General features: G+C 49.2%; 1 protein-coding gene across 2 annotated transcripts; it reads right to left on the bottom strand.

Annotated features, from left to right (window-relative positions):
• Positions 1–348: 348 nt before the first annotated feature.
• On the bottom strand, positions 349–14,310 carry LYRM9 (LYR motif containing 9). Of its 2 annotated transcripts, XM_082679945.1 has the most exons (4): positions 14,242–14,310; positions 3,399–3,541; positions 1,660–1,752; positions 349–762 (listed from the first exon to the last, which is right to left on the bottom strand). In XM_082679945.1, the coding sequence occupies exons 2-4, from the start codon at positions 3,522–3,524 to the stop codon at positions 745–747; spliced, it is 237 nt and encodes a 78-aa protein (XP_082536071.1). In that variant the 5' UTR covers positions 3,525–3,541; positions 14,242–14,310; the 3' UTR covers positions 349–744. The 2 variants fall into 2 exon arrangements, with proteins under 2 accessions (XP_082536071.1, XP_082536070.1); XM_082679944.1 differs by lacking the exon at positions 14,242–14,310 and having other exon boundaries at positions 3,399–3,558.
• Positions 14,311–15,353: the final 1,043 nt, after the last annotated feature.

Here is a 15,353-nt window from a genome sequence, read left to right as displayed (position 1 = left end):
CAGCTGCTCTGGCGTTCTTTGTTTCGCCACTCTGGCAAGGACCAGGGTTTCTGCCTCTCTGGGTTGGTGTCAGGAAGAGCAGCTGCTGTGCGGACCGCTGGGCACAGTGCAACTGCGGGGGATCAGAGGCCTGGGGTGATAGGCAGGGACGGGACCAGTCCACAAGGAACTAAGACCTGATGTGGAGAGAGCTAGAGAGATGTGTGAGCACCGTGGGAGCAGCAGAGGACGGCTTCCTCAGAGGGATGTTTACTGGCCCCACCGCATACCATGTCCTACGTCAGGCTCTTTGATTTCATCTTATCTAATCCTAATGAAGGAGGAAACTGGACTTGAAGCCAACACCCTTGAAAAGCCGCTGAGCTGAGATTCAAATCCAGAGCTGTCTGGTTGTTAAATCCATGCCCTGCCCTCTGTACAGAAAGCTATATGAGGGCACGCCAGCTCTGGGTCTCCAAGAATGATGCCCAGAGTAAATGAATCACTTTCAGTGCAAAGTGAGAAAACACATTCTCCCCAAATCTCACATCATAACCAGCTGGAAAAGCAAACATAAGGGAGACACAAACATGGCAAGAAGATCCGTCTGAGCAAATGTCTGCTTCTCCTACCCCTGACTTCCTGCTCCCAGCCAACGAGGCTAGTGGATGTTCCAAAACTGCCGCTGCTGCTTAGGGCCAGGCGAAGCGAGGGCTCTCAATATCAGTGTCTCCAAGGCAGCTGCACTCACTACGTCCTGGAGTCTCAGTTTTGTTTCTTATACTGTAAGACAGAGAGATCATTACGAGCGGGTGAGGGAAGCCAGCGGGGGGAGGGAGGACCCGGGAAGTCCTGAGAACTGTGGTCACTAGGCCTCAGCCGCCTCCTGCAAGGGCTTCTTAGAGGCAGTGGAACCCGGTCAGCAGGCATCAGACAGTCATGTCTCTAGCTGGTTTCAACAGAAGAGGAAGCTGATGGGGTTGGGGAGAGAGGATGAGAAAGACACTGGGAACATTGGAATTGAAAATTGTGGTGTGTCCAGTCTTCCCATCAAACTGAGTCTCGTTCAGAAGAAACAAAAAATCTCCGGTTATAGAAGACAACATTCAGAAACCAACTAGTCCCATCACTGAGTTTAAAAAACAAATCCTGGACCCCACCTCTGGAGATCTGATTCAGAAGGACAGAGTGGTGGGGTGTGCTCCAGCTCTCAAGGCTGTTCTAATACCAAGTGTAAGGACCAGCAAGCCTGTCTGTATTCCTGACTCCCTTCCTGCCTCTACCAAAACAGATACTCGAATGTTTCCTCAGTAACCCTGCCTCACCCAGCTTTCCTCTCTGAGCCGTCGCAAGGCTGCTGCCAGCTCTGGCACTATTGCTACCAGCAAGACTGTTCTCTTCCTTCTTCCTGTGGCCCCATCTCAGCTTATTCAGCACTGTGAGGCAGAAGTTTGCCTTTAGGGATTAAGGATGCGCACCCCCTTGCAGAAAACGCAACCAGAAGGGCACCTGCCATCACCTTTGGGCTTCTGGGGAGGGGAGGGGAGCGGCTGGTGAGGGGAGAGGGGCCTCCACAGCGCTGATCGGTCTCAACTGTGGGGCAGGGGCGACCCCTGGTGGTCATGGAGATTACAGCCCTCAACCCCAACTCGCAGGTGGAAGTCGGAGCCGAGCACTTACCTTGTCCAGGATCCAGTCAGCATCTTCAATGGCTCTTTTAATAATCTGCTGGATCCTCTCAGGGCTGTCTTCATCCGAATGAACTCGGAAACTCTGGAGGTTTAAGCATAGGGAAAGATGACTAGGCAAAAAACACAGGACTGACAGCTTCAGAGCAGCAGTTGTGGGACAGGCACACTGTGGGCACTGTACACTCAGCATCACTCTTACCCCTCCACAGACAGTTATGATGATCACACCCTGAGATGAGGAAACAGACTCAGAAACTCTACCTTGCCGTTAAGCAATGGCACCAGCATTTGAATCCTGGACTATCTGACTACACAGCCTGTACTCCCACCAGCAGGGCAGCCGTGAAAAGGAAGACTGGCCCCAAGCTAAAAGGTTATCGGGTAGCAGAGGCCTAAGGGAAACTTCCATCTCTCTGCTTCGTTTGCTCTTCCCAGGAAGCTGCTTTCACCAGGCTGAGCTCTCTGCATGGCTTCACCACAGAGAAGAGCAGAGTTTCTCCAGACCCATGCTGGAAAGCCATGCAGGGAAGGGAGGGGCAGTGGAGAGGGTGGCTTTGGAAAATCCAGCCAGGCCCAAAGCAGAGCAATGCAGGGCTGCTGTTTGCTTTGACCAGATGTTCGCCTTTGAAAAGCAACATGAGATTCAGGTTCACTGGTGTGGCTCTCATGGCCCTTCAAAAGAATTGGTTACTTCCTCTGATATGTCACTCTCAACCCCACACGTCCTCCTACTTATCTTTAGGAGCACCTCAAATGCTCACCTCCAGGAAGTCCTCCCAGACTCCCTCAGACAGCTAACTACTCCTTCTCTATGTTTCCACAACCCTCTGTTACTACCTCTATTTTTTTACTTTCCATACTATATTTATATAAACTTCAGCTTTTAACTTTTTATTTGGAAATAATTTTTAATCTACAGAAAAGCTGCAAGGATATTACGAAAGAATTCCCTACCAGAATCACCAACTGTTACTATTTTGCCACATTTGCTTTATCATTCTCTGTATGGGTTTGTATAAAAATTTTTGGAAGCATTTAAAGTTTCAGGTATCATGACCTTAACCCCTGAATACTTTGGGTATGTAAGCAAGGGCATTATCTTACATAACCACAGTAATCAACTTCAGAAAATTGAACACTGATATAATACTGTTATCTAATCTACAGTCCATATTCCAGCTTCATGAATTTCCCCAATAATGTCCTTTACAATCATTGCTTTTTCTGGTCCAGGATCCAATCTGGGATCACTCCTTACACTTAGTTGTCACATCTCTTTAGTCCCCTTTAAACCAGAGCAGTCGTCTGCCTTTGTGTTTCAGGACATTGACACATTTGATGAGCACAGGCTGGTTATGTGGTAGACGGTTGCTCAGTTTGGGTTTACCTGATGTTTTCTCATGATTAAATTCAGGTTGTGCATTATTGGCAGGTATGCCTGTCAAAATGATGTTATGTCTCACACTCTATTTTAATTACCTGTTTAGCTGCCTTATTCAAGCCCTGGCACAGAGCTACTGTGCTGGGTGCATCCTGTTTCCGGAACAGAAACCAGAGAGAGGAGCTGGGCTGGCCAGCACTGCTTTCCGGTGGCTCTTACGGAACTGCCACCCCCAACCCCACCACCGGAAAAACCATCCCTGCCCACTGCCCCCGGCCCCCAACCCTGTGATAGGCCCCCTGTTACAGGAAGCCCCCCACCCCAAGCCCAGTGGACCCTACTCCCACCTGCCTGACAGCATGCTTATAGTGCTCCTGGATGCCCTTGGTTGGCAGCTGCCGGCAACAGCGCAGCAGGTATCGGTAGAGCTGCAGCGGCCTCTGGACCAGCTCTGCCCCCGGTAGCGGGGCCATCTGCAAGGCCTCTGTCCCTGGAAAACACAGAGCATCACTGCTAGGCATCAAGCCAATATTCAGCCCTGGCCCCCAGCTTCCAGCGCTCTGGGAAGCAGACGTATTTGATACAGTACGGAGCCAGGTCCCCAGGGAACCCAGACCCCGAACTCAGGCTGGGCATTCGGTCCTGCAGAAGTCTCAGCTCAGAGCAGGCCTGCAAGGACCAAAGGTGAGAGGCACAGCCTCATCCTGTCGTCTTCCTTCTGGAGATCAGCTTCAGGTGGTGGATGAGGAGGTGTCATGCCAGGAGGACTAAGGGAGATGAGCAGGAAGATCCTGCGTCACAGTCACTGAGAAACCAGCTGACTTCAGGCAACAGAGGGAAGAATGCCCAGAGGTCTGAGCCTCGCTACTCGAAGTGTGGTCCTGGACCAGTAGCATCGACATCACCCATGAGCTAATTAGAAACGCAATGTCACCCCAGACCTACTGGACAGAACCTGCAATTTAACAAGATGCTCCAGAGGATCCTGCCTGGACCTCTACTACAGCATCTTGCCTGGTGCCCCTGCCTGAAGCCTGTCACTCCCCCAGTCGCCCCCACAGTGACGCCAGAATGAGTTTTGGAACCAGTTTCTCGGCTCACCCCAGAGTCAGACACAAGGAACTTCTCCCAGACCCTTTCAGCCGGCAAGTAGGTCACCTCTTGTGCCTTTGCACACACAGCCCCCTCAGCGTGGAGCTCCCTTCCCCGTCTCCTCCATGTGAGGAACTTGTGTCCATCCTTCCAGGGCCAGGTCAGTGTCTCTTCCTCTGGGAAGCCCTTGGTGACTGTCCCTCCCTGGGGGAGTGCCACGTTCCTGGAACTGTAACAGCGCTTCCCACACTGCTGGGGATTCATCAGCTGCCAGACCTACTGAGCCTGGCCCGGGCCCCAGTGCTTCGTGCCCTGTTTGTTGAACTGGACTGAATGGAATCTGTTATCTCCTCTGCACAGATTTCCCCTCCCTGAGAGAGAGAAGCTCACTGTGTTCCAAATGCAGAAGCTAACAGACCAAGATTAAGTGAGGGGCCTTAGTTTTAAAGTAACATAAAAAGAAGACAATCCCCACCCACTCAAAAAAAAAGAGAACCCGAATACTAAATCTAAATACTAATCTATCTCAAATTAGGAAAGGACACTTGCTAAGGAGCTAGTTTCAGAGGCTCCTTCATTCCATTTCCAGCATATGATCTTCCTGGCAACAATAAATGTCTGTCTCCACAGTTTAAATTTGCCCATTGCTCCTGGTACTATGGCCTTTCACTCTGACACTGGGGTGGGCAGGTGGCCGCCTGCCCCTCCCCAATCCTCCCACCTGGTAACATCCTGGGATGAGCCACTGGGAATCTACCCCTTCAGGTCTCAGCCCACAAGGTCTGGGTGGGGCTCCACTCCAGGCCTGACCAATCAGAGCCCTTTATCCACACGGTCACAAGGACTGGTTCACAGATGGGCACATGACAAACTGGTCCAATCAGAGCAAATCTCAACACCTCTGCAGGAGTGAGTGGAAAGGCTTCATTCTTTCCCTCTAGACTTGATGCTGAGAGGACTTCACCCTCAGGGAAGCCATCTTGCCTCCTCTTGAAGCCTGAGATTGAAGCCACACAGCAGACGGCAGAGCTAAGATCCTGATTGAAAGCAAGTCTAAAGAAGTCACCTGAGTCCCAAAACCGTGCACCTGAAGGCAGTCCCAGATTCGCCTAGGGTCCCAACAAGCCGCAGGTTTGGGTTTGTTGTTTTGTCACTTGCACCCAAGAATCCTAACTGATGGACAGATCTAGCCCTCCCAAATTCTGCTTCACCAGTGAGCTCCGATGGTTCCAGCTCTAAGAAAGAGTGCAAACAGGGCAGGGCTCTTCAAGGTTCTCTTGCCATGTATATCAACCTGCCAGTCCGACTAGTCACACTTCAGCACAACAAACAGAGGGGAGCCACATATCATGGGGACAGAGACCTTCAAGGGCTACCACAGAGGACATACCACCGAAGACTAATGGGCAGACTCCACTGGCAGGCTTTCCCAAACTATATAAAGTGCTAATCAAATATTGTAAAATGCTAGTCGTGTAACAGATGGTTACCATCTGCAGTCTTTAAAATTAACACTTGGAAAGAACACAACTTTGTTACATTACTTAAAAACCCAAGCAATACTTAGAAACCAACCCGGCAAGTATGGGCGGGAGATTATTTTCAGCTCAATTATAATACTTAGTCATTCTCAGTAATAACTAGAAGAGAATGCCTGTGTGGGTCCACTCAGACGAGTTAAACTAAAAATGTTTTAATTTAATTTAAAGCATGGGTTTGCTATTAAGGCACAATGAACCTCACAGCATCATTGTTAAATCTGTAGTCAAACCCTGTAGCCCTGGGAACCCTTGCTTCGCATATCCTGCTCTTTGGATTTGACCTTAGCCTCCCCACCTGAGCTCCCTGCCTCTGTAAAGACACCTCTGTCTTCCCAGGCAACCAAACCAAAGCCATCACAGAGACAACCTGCCTTCTCCTCAATCCCCACGCCACTGGTCTCTAAGTCCTATCAAATTCTACCTCTGGACGCCCCTCAAATCTGTCCCCTCCTCTGTACTTCCACTGCACATCCTCGGTTCAGACTCTTATCACAACTCAGGCAGACACCTGCAAGAGTTCCCAGCAATCTATTGTCTGACAATCTGTTCTCCACTCAACAGCCAGAGTGAATCTTTCCAAAACATAAATCTCAGCATGTCACGTTCCTGCCTAAAACCCCTGATGTCCATCCCATCCCTATCACTCATGACAACTTTTCCCAAAACATGGGACAAAGATGAAAATATTTTAAGCAGTATATGGAACATCCTTTTATTGTCATGCTTTTATATTTATTTTCATGTGTAATGAGAAAAAAAAATTCCATAATCTCATAGGTATTATGGCTTACAACAGTTTAAAAAATGAACGGGCAGAAAGGTGATTTTTAAAAATGTATCAAGCAAGTAAGAATGCAGTTGAAATCTGGATATGCCAAGAATCATGAAAGTGGCATTGAACTCTGGAAAAGCACTGGTCTACAGTATAAAATCCATACTGCTTTCTATGGCCTCCAAGACCCCCTCTTGCTCTGGCCCCTGCCCACCACCCCGCATCACATCACCCAACCCTGGCTGCTGAGTCCAGGCAAACTGAACTCTGATGGTACACGACAGCCTGTGTCATGTTTGCCTGCTATAGTCTCAGCACCGTGACAGAATGCTTGGCATATAACAGATGTATTAAGGTTCTCCAGAGAGGTAGAACCAATCAGATACATATACAGAGAGAGAGAGAAAGAAAGAGATTATAAGAGATTGGCTCACATGACTATTGAGGCTGGAAAGTTCAAAATCCGCAGAGCTGATATATCCCAGTTTGAGTCAGAAGGCCGGAAGCTGCTGCAGAACCAGGAAGAGCCAGTGTCCCAGCACGAAGGCTGCGTCAGGCAGGAGAATTCTCTCTCGGTAGGGAAAGGACTATTCAGGCTTTCCAGTGCTTGGATGAGGTCCACGCACGTGAGGGAGGGCAATTTACTTTATTCAGTCCCCTGATTTAAATGTTAATCTTATCCAAAAACACCTTCACAGACACACCCAGAATAATGTTGGGCCAAATATCTGGGCACCCCATGACCCAGTCAAGTTGACCCATAAACTTAACCATCACACATGGCTTTCCATCACCTAGTGAATAAAGTCTTAAGCTCTTTAGGCTGATGCCAATTCCGAAAGCATCCTTATCTGCCCAGATTCATCCCTCCTCACTCTTCTACCTGCCAGGCACATTGACAAAAACCACCTATAGTTCCTTGAATGATAATAACAATCGTCATCATCATCGTCATCATCTACAGTTATTATTACAACTGCCTTGCTGAATACTTATCATGTGATAGGCACTATTCTAAAAATGCACAAGAATTAACTAATTTTAATCTTCTCAGTAACTCTACAAGAGGTACCATTATGCTCTCCTTTTACATATAAAGAAATGGAGGCAAAAAGAAGGGAGGAAATTTGTCCAAGGTCACACAGCTGTGAGAGCAGAAGCCAGGCTTTCCATATGGGAAGTCTGGCTCCAGAGCCCACGATGAGTGCTTTCTGGAACACTAGCCCCTGCCCCAAAAGGACTTTTATTCATCCTGTAATACATTTCTGTGGTTCTTCCTAACAGCTTTCTTCACCCCCAATTTTCTTGTTAAGGGATGACTCCTTCCCATTGAGTGTGGCCTGCTGAGACTGCCGCCAGTGGCTGCATCTCTCCCAGCCACAAGGAGAGCATCAGACCCAAACTAGGCCACTTGAGTATATGCCACCTCTGGAAATAGGGTCCTGAACATGGTTACAAAGAGCCGGCAAATGAGTTCATGTACCCCTGAGAAGTGTGTCCTGATCAGCTTCTTCCTGCTCTGAACTGTCCTTGAAGGTCCTGCTGCCTGGCCTTCCAGAAATGTCTGGATTCCTGCACAGTTCTCTAGGCTTCTCCCTTGATTCTGTGAGCTCCTAACACTCTTCCAATGATTTCTTTTTGGTTAATTCCTCCTATCCCTCTTACCCCCACACAGAACTAGACTCTCTTCTTTATTTGCGCGTCCACAGGCTGTTGTACGTGCAGGAATCACCCTGTGTTTGCCTGTCCATCTCTCCCACCAGCCCATGAGGGCAAGGACTGTGTCAGATCCCCCACCTCAGTGCCTCAATGCCTAGCACAGTCCTGAGCACACAGTGGACTCCTCCATCAATGCTTGCTGACTGAATAACCTCAAAATCCAACCAATCCCCAAGCTTGAGCGAACAATAGCTCAGCCTTCTCCCTGCCTTCAGGCCCTGGAGGTCCAAATGTGGCCGAGACAGCCTGTGCTCCTATAAAGTGAGGACCGCTGCTCTCTGCAGGGTCCTCCACGCCTCGGTACTCCTGGCCTTCACCTCTGGCAGAAACACCCTCCCTTTCCCACCCAAATACTCCAGGCTTTTTCCAGTCTCCTCAGCCTCCCTCCAGCTAACCAGCAGGAACTCCCGCAGGCCACTGACGCCTCCTACCTCACTCGGTCTGGAGAGGCCATCAGACGAGAATATCCTTGGCTCCCCACCACCATGAAATTCAGCCTCGCCTGAGAGCCGACTGATGTGTTAGGCATGGTGCAGTTTTACAACTACCCTCTGACAAAAAGCATTATAATCCCCACTTTGCAGATGTGAAAACTGAGGCTGAAAAGTGGGCTGACATGCCCACGGATACACAACCAGGGAGTGGTGGAGCTGGGATGTGGGCTCTGGCTCCAGCTCCAGTGCTCCAACCTCCCTGAGTTCTTGAAGGAAAGGGGGCCCCTCCTTTTCCAAGGACCCGTTAGGCTCTCAGAGACTCTCTCCAGGATTAATCCAACACCCTTCTGAAATGCCGACTCTTCAATCCCTCCCTATGCTCAGCCAGAATGAGCCTCTAAAAACAAAAATCTCATCTGTGAGCCCCTTGCTTGATATCCTTTAATGGCACCCACAGAACAAACGCTAGGGTCATTAGTATGTGTGCATGGTGATGGAGGGGTGGGGTGTTGAAGACTTTCCCCAATCAACCACCAACCTCTATCCCATCTGTAACCAAATCCCCACGCACTCTACGTTCTTCCCCGCTCAGTCTCCTCTGTCACTTTGTCACTCCCACAGTGCCTGGCACACAGTGGCCACTAATCAGAGGGGTGTCAGACTGAATCCTCCCTCTCCCCAACAACTTTCAGGCCACTTTTCTGTCCCTGAGTACTGACTGAGTGGAAGAGTGAAGCGTGTGGGCCCCAAACCATGGCAAGGCTGATGTGAGGATTAAATAAGAGACATAGATGCCTGGCAGCAGCTCACTGAATATGAGGTTCCTCTCCCAGGCCCTTCTCTGCCCCTGGAAGAGCCGCAAAAGGGAAAACAATACGTTATGATGCCCTTTTAATGCTTCTACCCAAAATAGGAATGGCCTGCTAAAGAAAGCCTCTGGTGCAGACTGAGGTCAGAAGAGGTTTGTGCATTTCATTGATTCAGTTAGCTCTCTATACATCAGAGAGAAAAAGAAATACATCTTTTTTTTTTTACATTTAAATCAAACTACAGATCACGTGAAACTTTTTTAGCTTTTTCTCAAATCAGAACTGAGTTCTGGTTACTCATCCTGCGGCCACCGAAGTAGCAGGCTCTCAGGAAAAGGTGTTAACTTGAATGAACAAAAACAGGGCAAAGTAGGCCACCTTTCAAAAGCAGGATGCCAAAGAGCTGAAAGTGACCTTCTCCCACTTGGTGTCAAAGAATCTCTTCTCATGGCAGGAAGTCACCCACCTTTTCTCCCTCGAGGCAGGGCGCTGAAAGTCCTTTCGCTTCTGAGCTAAGATCTGCCCTGTAAAATTCTACTCGCCGTTCTGAGCTCTGCCCTTTGGGGCTAAAGTCTCCCTAACCTACCACCAAGTCCAGTCTGTCATTATTCAAAGTCAATCATCCCAGCCCCCCAGTCATATCTTTTACGAGATGAGCATCCTGAAGGTGCCGTAACCGCCAATGCTTCTCAATCTCACCGCCCTCCTCTTTCTGGACACACACACATCCCTTCATTATCCATATCACTCTTCAACATATTGTCCAGAGGGAAAAACGATGGTTTGCTTGTGTTCTGACCGGCTCCGTGGGCACTGGCGCTCACATGGCAATGCCACCTCCTTTACTTGGGAATCCAAGGAATGCGGCCCAGACTGCATTCTCTGCTCTGGCCCTCACATGGCCCTGGCATTCGGCTCAAAGGAACCTTTTCTCCACGAACTATTCTTAGGTCTGTTTCCCCATCTTGTATTTTATTAGTTCAGTCCAGAGTCACAATCTACCACAATCTCTGGGACACCTGATCCTGTCTGTTATCCAACTCAATTCAGCACAACAAAAGCACAGAAACAATCACATACGAGGTACAAAGCGGGTACAAAGAGAGAGAGTAAGCCCAGCAAGCTGTGTCAGTCACCCATGCAAGGCCATTCTGAGCATCTATCCCATGTGTGACTCTGGACTCAGCCCTAGGACCACAGAGATGAACGGCCTGACATGTTACATGGCTCTCCTACCCCTGGCCTCTGCAGAGCTGACGGCATGTCTTACTACCTACCATTCAGGGAGTGATTAGCATATGTCAGGGAGGTGTTGACAGCTTTGCATGTGTTATCTCAAGTATCCTCACAACAACCTTATGGAGTAGGTATCATTAGCCCCATTTTACAGATGAGGAAACTGAAACTCTTGAGAGGTTAAGTAACTTGCCAGAGGCCACACAGCTAGTACATGGTCAGGTAAGGAATCAAACCTAGGCCTATTTTATTCCAAAGCCCATGCCCTCACCTGCTTCTAACATTACCTATGTCTATATCTGAGCCACTTGCAAATGCTGCCCAGATCAGGGCTAAGGACCCCACTGAGAACTCTCCCCAGGGCTCCTTCAGGACCAGGTCCAAGCATTCATGAAAGCACCTGACTATACTATATCCAGTTCTTGGTTTTCAACCTTCTCCATAAACCCTTGTTCCATGCTTTTCAAAAACCCAAGGACCTCATCTATGGCTTCCCCCTGCATACAGATGAAAAAACAAGTCCCAAGACTAATGTCAATTACACAAAGAAAAGGGGCAACTAGAGAAATACTAAAAAAAAAAAGCTCTTAGGAAACCCAAGGAGAATGTGACAGAATAAAGGAAAAGAGTGAAAATAAAGTCACAAAAGGGATTTCCTGGGAGCCAAATGGCATCACCATTACAGATGCTGAGAAACAGACCTTCAGCCCCATTTAATCCCACTGTCTTTCCCTAACCTGTGCCCTGACATAGGGCACATAAAAATAAATGGAAAAAAAAAAGTCATACATTAAAAAAGAAAGAAAAGAATGGAACTACAGAAAATAACCAGAAATTACACCTCACTGAGCACTGATAAAGCTAAATTAAGCCTGTATAGGACATTGTTTAAATATGCAATTATTCTTCTGGATGGGTAAAGTCGCAATATAGGAACAGAACGGTTCTGCTCCCCCCAACTCCGGGGCTCCAGCTTGAACGCATGTTCTCCCAAGCTAGAAACGGGGAACAATCCTCGTTCCTCCAGTCTCTCTCCCACATGGTCAAGGCTCTCAAGATCCAGCCCCATGGACACTATCTCGGTTCCCAGCTTTGTAACAATGCCTCCTCATCCAGCCTCTCTCCTTCCAGTCCAGCCCTCACAGTGCCACCCAAGGACACTTCCTACAAAACACACCCTCCTCCAAAACCTCTGTGGAATGTTCTTTATCCAAGGCCCTCTGAAGTCTGGTTCCAACTTCTCTCATTAAATTCACCTTCTCTGGCCTTCGGCTTCCTCCTCTGTAAACTGGACAACAGAATATGTACCTCATGGGGGGTTTGCAAAGATCACTCAGGCTAACATCAGTACACTGCCTAGCCCAGGGGCTGGCACGTGTTAGGTGCCTGGACGTCTCACCCTTTCCTACTCTACCTGGCCACCTGTGTTCCTTGCTGTTTGTCAGCGTCCGGAGGACAGAGAATATGTTAGTCACCCCTCCATAGTCAGCAGCGCCCGGTACATAACAGACGTTCAATAAATGTGTGCTGATGGATTCCCACTTACCAAAGAGGAACTAAAGCCAGGAAGAAGGGGACTGTCCTGAAGTCACAAAGCCAGCAGGTGGCAGAGGCAGGTCTCAAACTCAGATCCTTTGGCTCTGAATCCTCAGCTCTTTCTACCACATCTGCTGTCTCAAAGGATCCTGAACATCACAGTTGTCAGCCCAAACCACCCTGGGCCTTTACAGTTTGAAGTGAACCTGGTGAGCTATTCCAGCCAAAGCAAACCAGAAACATCATCCAAAAGCAAACATGCTGGTTGCAGAGCAGAGCAACCAGCAACCTCAACTGAATCTGGTGATATGAGTCTGCTTTGTGCCAATGGTCTTGCCCACACAGGCCACAACACACTCTACTCGAGGGCCAAAGACGGGAACTGATGTATTATACAGCTACCAGGTGTCAGATACTGGGCTGGGTACTTCAAACGGCCTACTGAAGCGCCAATCCTGTTACTCCCACTTTACAGAGGAAGAAAACTGAGGCTCAAGGTCACACAGAAGAACCAGCTAAGAGCAACAGCTGGGCTTCTCCCTTCCTAACTCAAGCTCTTTCTACACACACCCAGGGCTTGTCTCCAAGGACCCTTGAGCTGAGAGCGCCTGGTTTACCCTTTTTCTCTCGTGCTCCTCCTCCCTCTGGCCTCCTTGCTTGTCCTCACATACCCAACCACTCTTCCAGGCACCCACGTGGCTCACATGCCCATGTATCCAAGTCTCATTTAAGAGACCTTCTCTGGAGCTTCCCTGGTGGCGCAGTGGTTGAGAGTCCGCCTGCCGATGCAGGTGGACGCAGGTTCGTGCCCCGGTCCGGGAAGATCCCACATGCCGCGGAGCGGCTGGGCCCGTGAGCCATGGCTGCTGAGCCTGCGCGTCCGGAGCCTGTGCTCCGCCACGGGAGAGGCCACAACAGGGAGAGGCCCGCGTACAGCAAAAAGAAAAAAAAGAGAGACCTTCTCTGACCACACTATAGTCCTTTCTTCTTTCCTTCACAGCATTTCTTTTTTCTTCACGGCATTTTTCACCACGATATATACTTACTTATTTGTTTGTATTCATCCCCCACTGGAACGTAAGCTCCACGAGAGCAGGAAGTTTATTTTGTTCATGGTTGTATCCCTAGTACAGTACAGAGTCTGACACACAGAAGGCACGTGTGTGCTGAAATAGTCATTGGGCACCAATAAGGTGCTAGCTGCTGGAGTTACGGAAACAATCAAGGCACGTTCTGACCCCACAGAACTTACACAGTAACAGAGGATAATAAAAACCAAGTATTCAATTATAACTAAATACTACAAAGTGGAATTCAGGTCCCTGAGAGACTGGCTCATGGGGTCCCTCACCCAGTCAAGGGTCAGAGAAGGTTTCTTGAGAAAGGAACATTAAATCTGAGGTCTGAAGGACGAGTACAGTGTGGCTGGGTGGACGTGGACGCAGAGAGCGCATGCGACTAAACTAAAAGACACTGAATTGTGCACTTGAAGTGGGTGAACTGTATGGTGTGTAAAAACAAACAAAAGGAAAGATTAGTCCTAAGGGCTCAGGGGTTTCGGCCACGGAGTGACTTGATCAGTTAGGCAGAAGCGTAAATCAAAAGGTGAAGGTGACTCGAGGTAAGCGCCCTCACGGGGTGCTGCGGGCAGTCGGCCCGTGCAGGGGCCACGACTGCTTTTGAAAATGGGCAAACTGAGGCCGACGGCGGAGACATGTGCCCGTCAGGAACATTCCACCAGCGGGCCCGGCGGCCGCAGACCCCTGGGCTCCCTGTGGCGCCCCCAACCCCCCGGCGTGCTGGGCCTCCTCCGCCCGAGCCGCCCCCGCGAGGCCTGAGGCGCGTCCAGGAACCGCGCTCTGGGGCACACGGCTCTCCGGAGGCAAGACGGTCGGGGAAGGAAACGCAGCGGCACTGAGTTTTCCACTAGCCGCGCCAGGCCGAGGACGCCCGAGACCTCACATCCCCAGCCAGTCCCCGCCACCACGGGTGGCTCAGGCCCCCGTGCCCCCACCCGCGCTCCCACCCTCCGCCGGCGCCTAGCGGCTCACCGGCCTCCACAGGAAAACGTCAGCTTCGGACGCGGCGGACGCGGCTACCACCAGTGCGCTTGCGCCCCCGGATCGCCGAAGCACCGCCCCCGGGTCGCCGAAGCACCGCCCCCGGGTCGCCGAAGCACCGCCCCTGCAGGGCGACTTGAGCCGAGCGCCCTCTATCGGCCACGCGCGGGACTTGGGGTCTGTTAATGAGGAAACCCTACTGGGTGCCCTTTCCCTGATCCGAGTACACCTGGTTGAAAAAGAAAGCTGTCCCACTCACAACCTTCCTTACCTTAAACACCCACCCTTCCTTTTGGCTTTTGTTACCTCGGATATAAGCCCTGAAGACAGGCTCTCCCCATTTTCCTGAGTATGGATTGCTGCTAAAATATGAGGGGTGTTCAAGATCTATGAAAAGGCTTGCAGAAGGACTTTTCCTAAACCACTCTTGTTGATGACGGGAATTATATTTGGATGGGAATCTGGGTTTTGAGTCATTTCATCAAATTACAGTCCCATAACACCTGTCAAAAGAATAAATATGAGAGTAATAGGCATGCTTCCTTTCAGACCCATCTATAATTATAATTGAGGAAAAGAATACAGAATTTAAACTCACAGCGACTGCCAGTATCATTCTTTGAAAATGAAATAATGCTGTTTTATTAAATAGGCTCTCCCCGCTTTCTAATGTTTAGAGCTAAAGTGCTTCTCTGAATTGATTTAAATACAAGTTTTATATCCTGAAAGAGATAAAGATGAGTCTTTATCTTAAGACAAACCCCCTGTTCAATGATGCCGCTGATCTTCTCTCAGCTGATGCCTAAAAGGGAGTTAGGTTGTTAGTAGATAATATTGCTTCTGTTCACGTCTCTCTTCTCTAGGGCTTTTTAAACCTATTTGTAATGAAAAGGCCGATTTCCTTACACAGACAGACTCCATATGTAGCTGATTTAACAAGATAACTTTTTATTTTTCCTTTTTTTTTCTTTTTCTTTCTTCTTCTTCTTCTTTTTTTTTTTTTAAGGAAAACATTGCTCCCTGGTGGCACCTGGGGATCTCTTTTCCTCCTTTAAGGTAAGAAAAGCAGGAGATATTTCTTAACAGAAGTGTTTTTTAAAGTT

This window comes from Grampus griseus, assembly GCF_964374135.1.
Source record: "Grampus griseus genome assembly, chromosome: 20".
Classification (NCBI taxonomy): domain Eukaryota; kingdom Metazoa; phylum Chordata; class Mammalia; order Artiodactyla; family Delphinidae; genus Grampus; species Grampus griseus.
The sequence above is the reverse complement of the archived record's forward strand: the minus strand, read 5'-3'. Positions and strand labels throughout refer to the sequence as shown.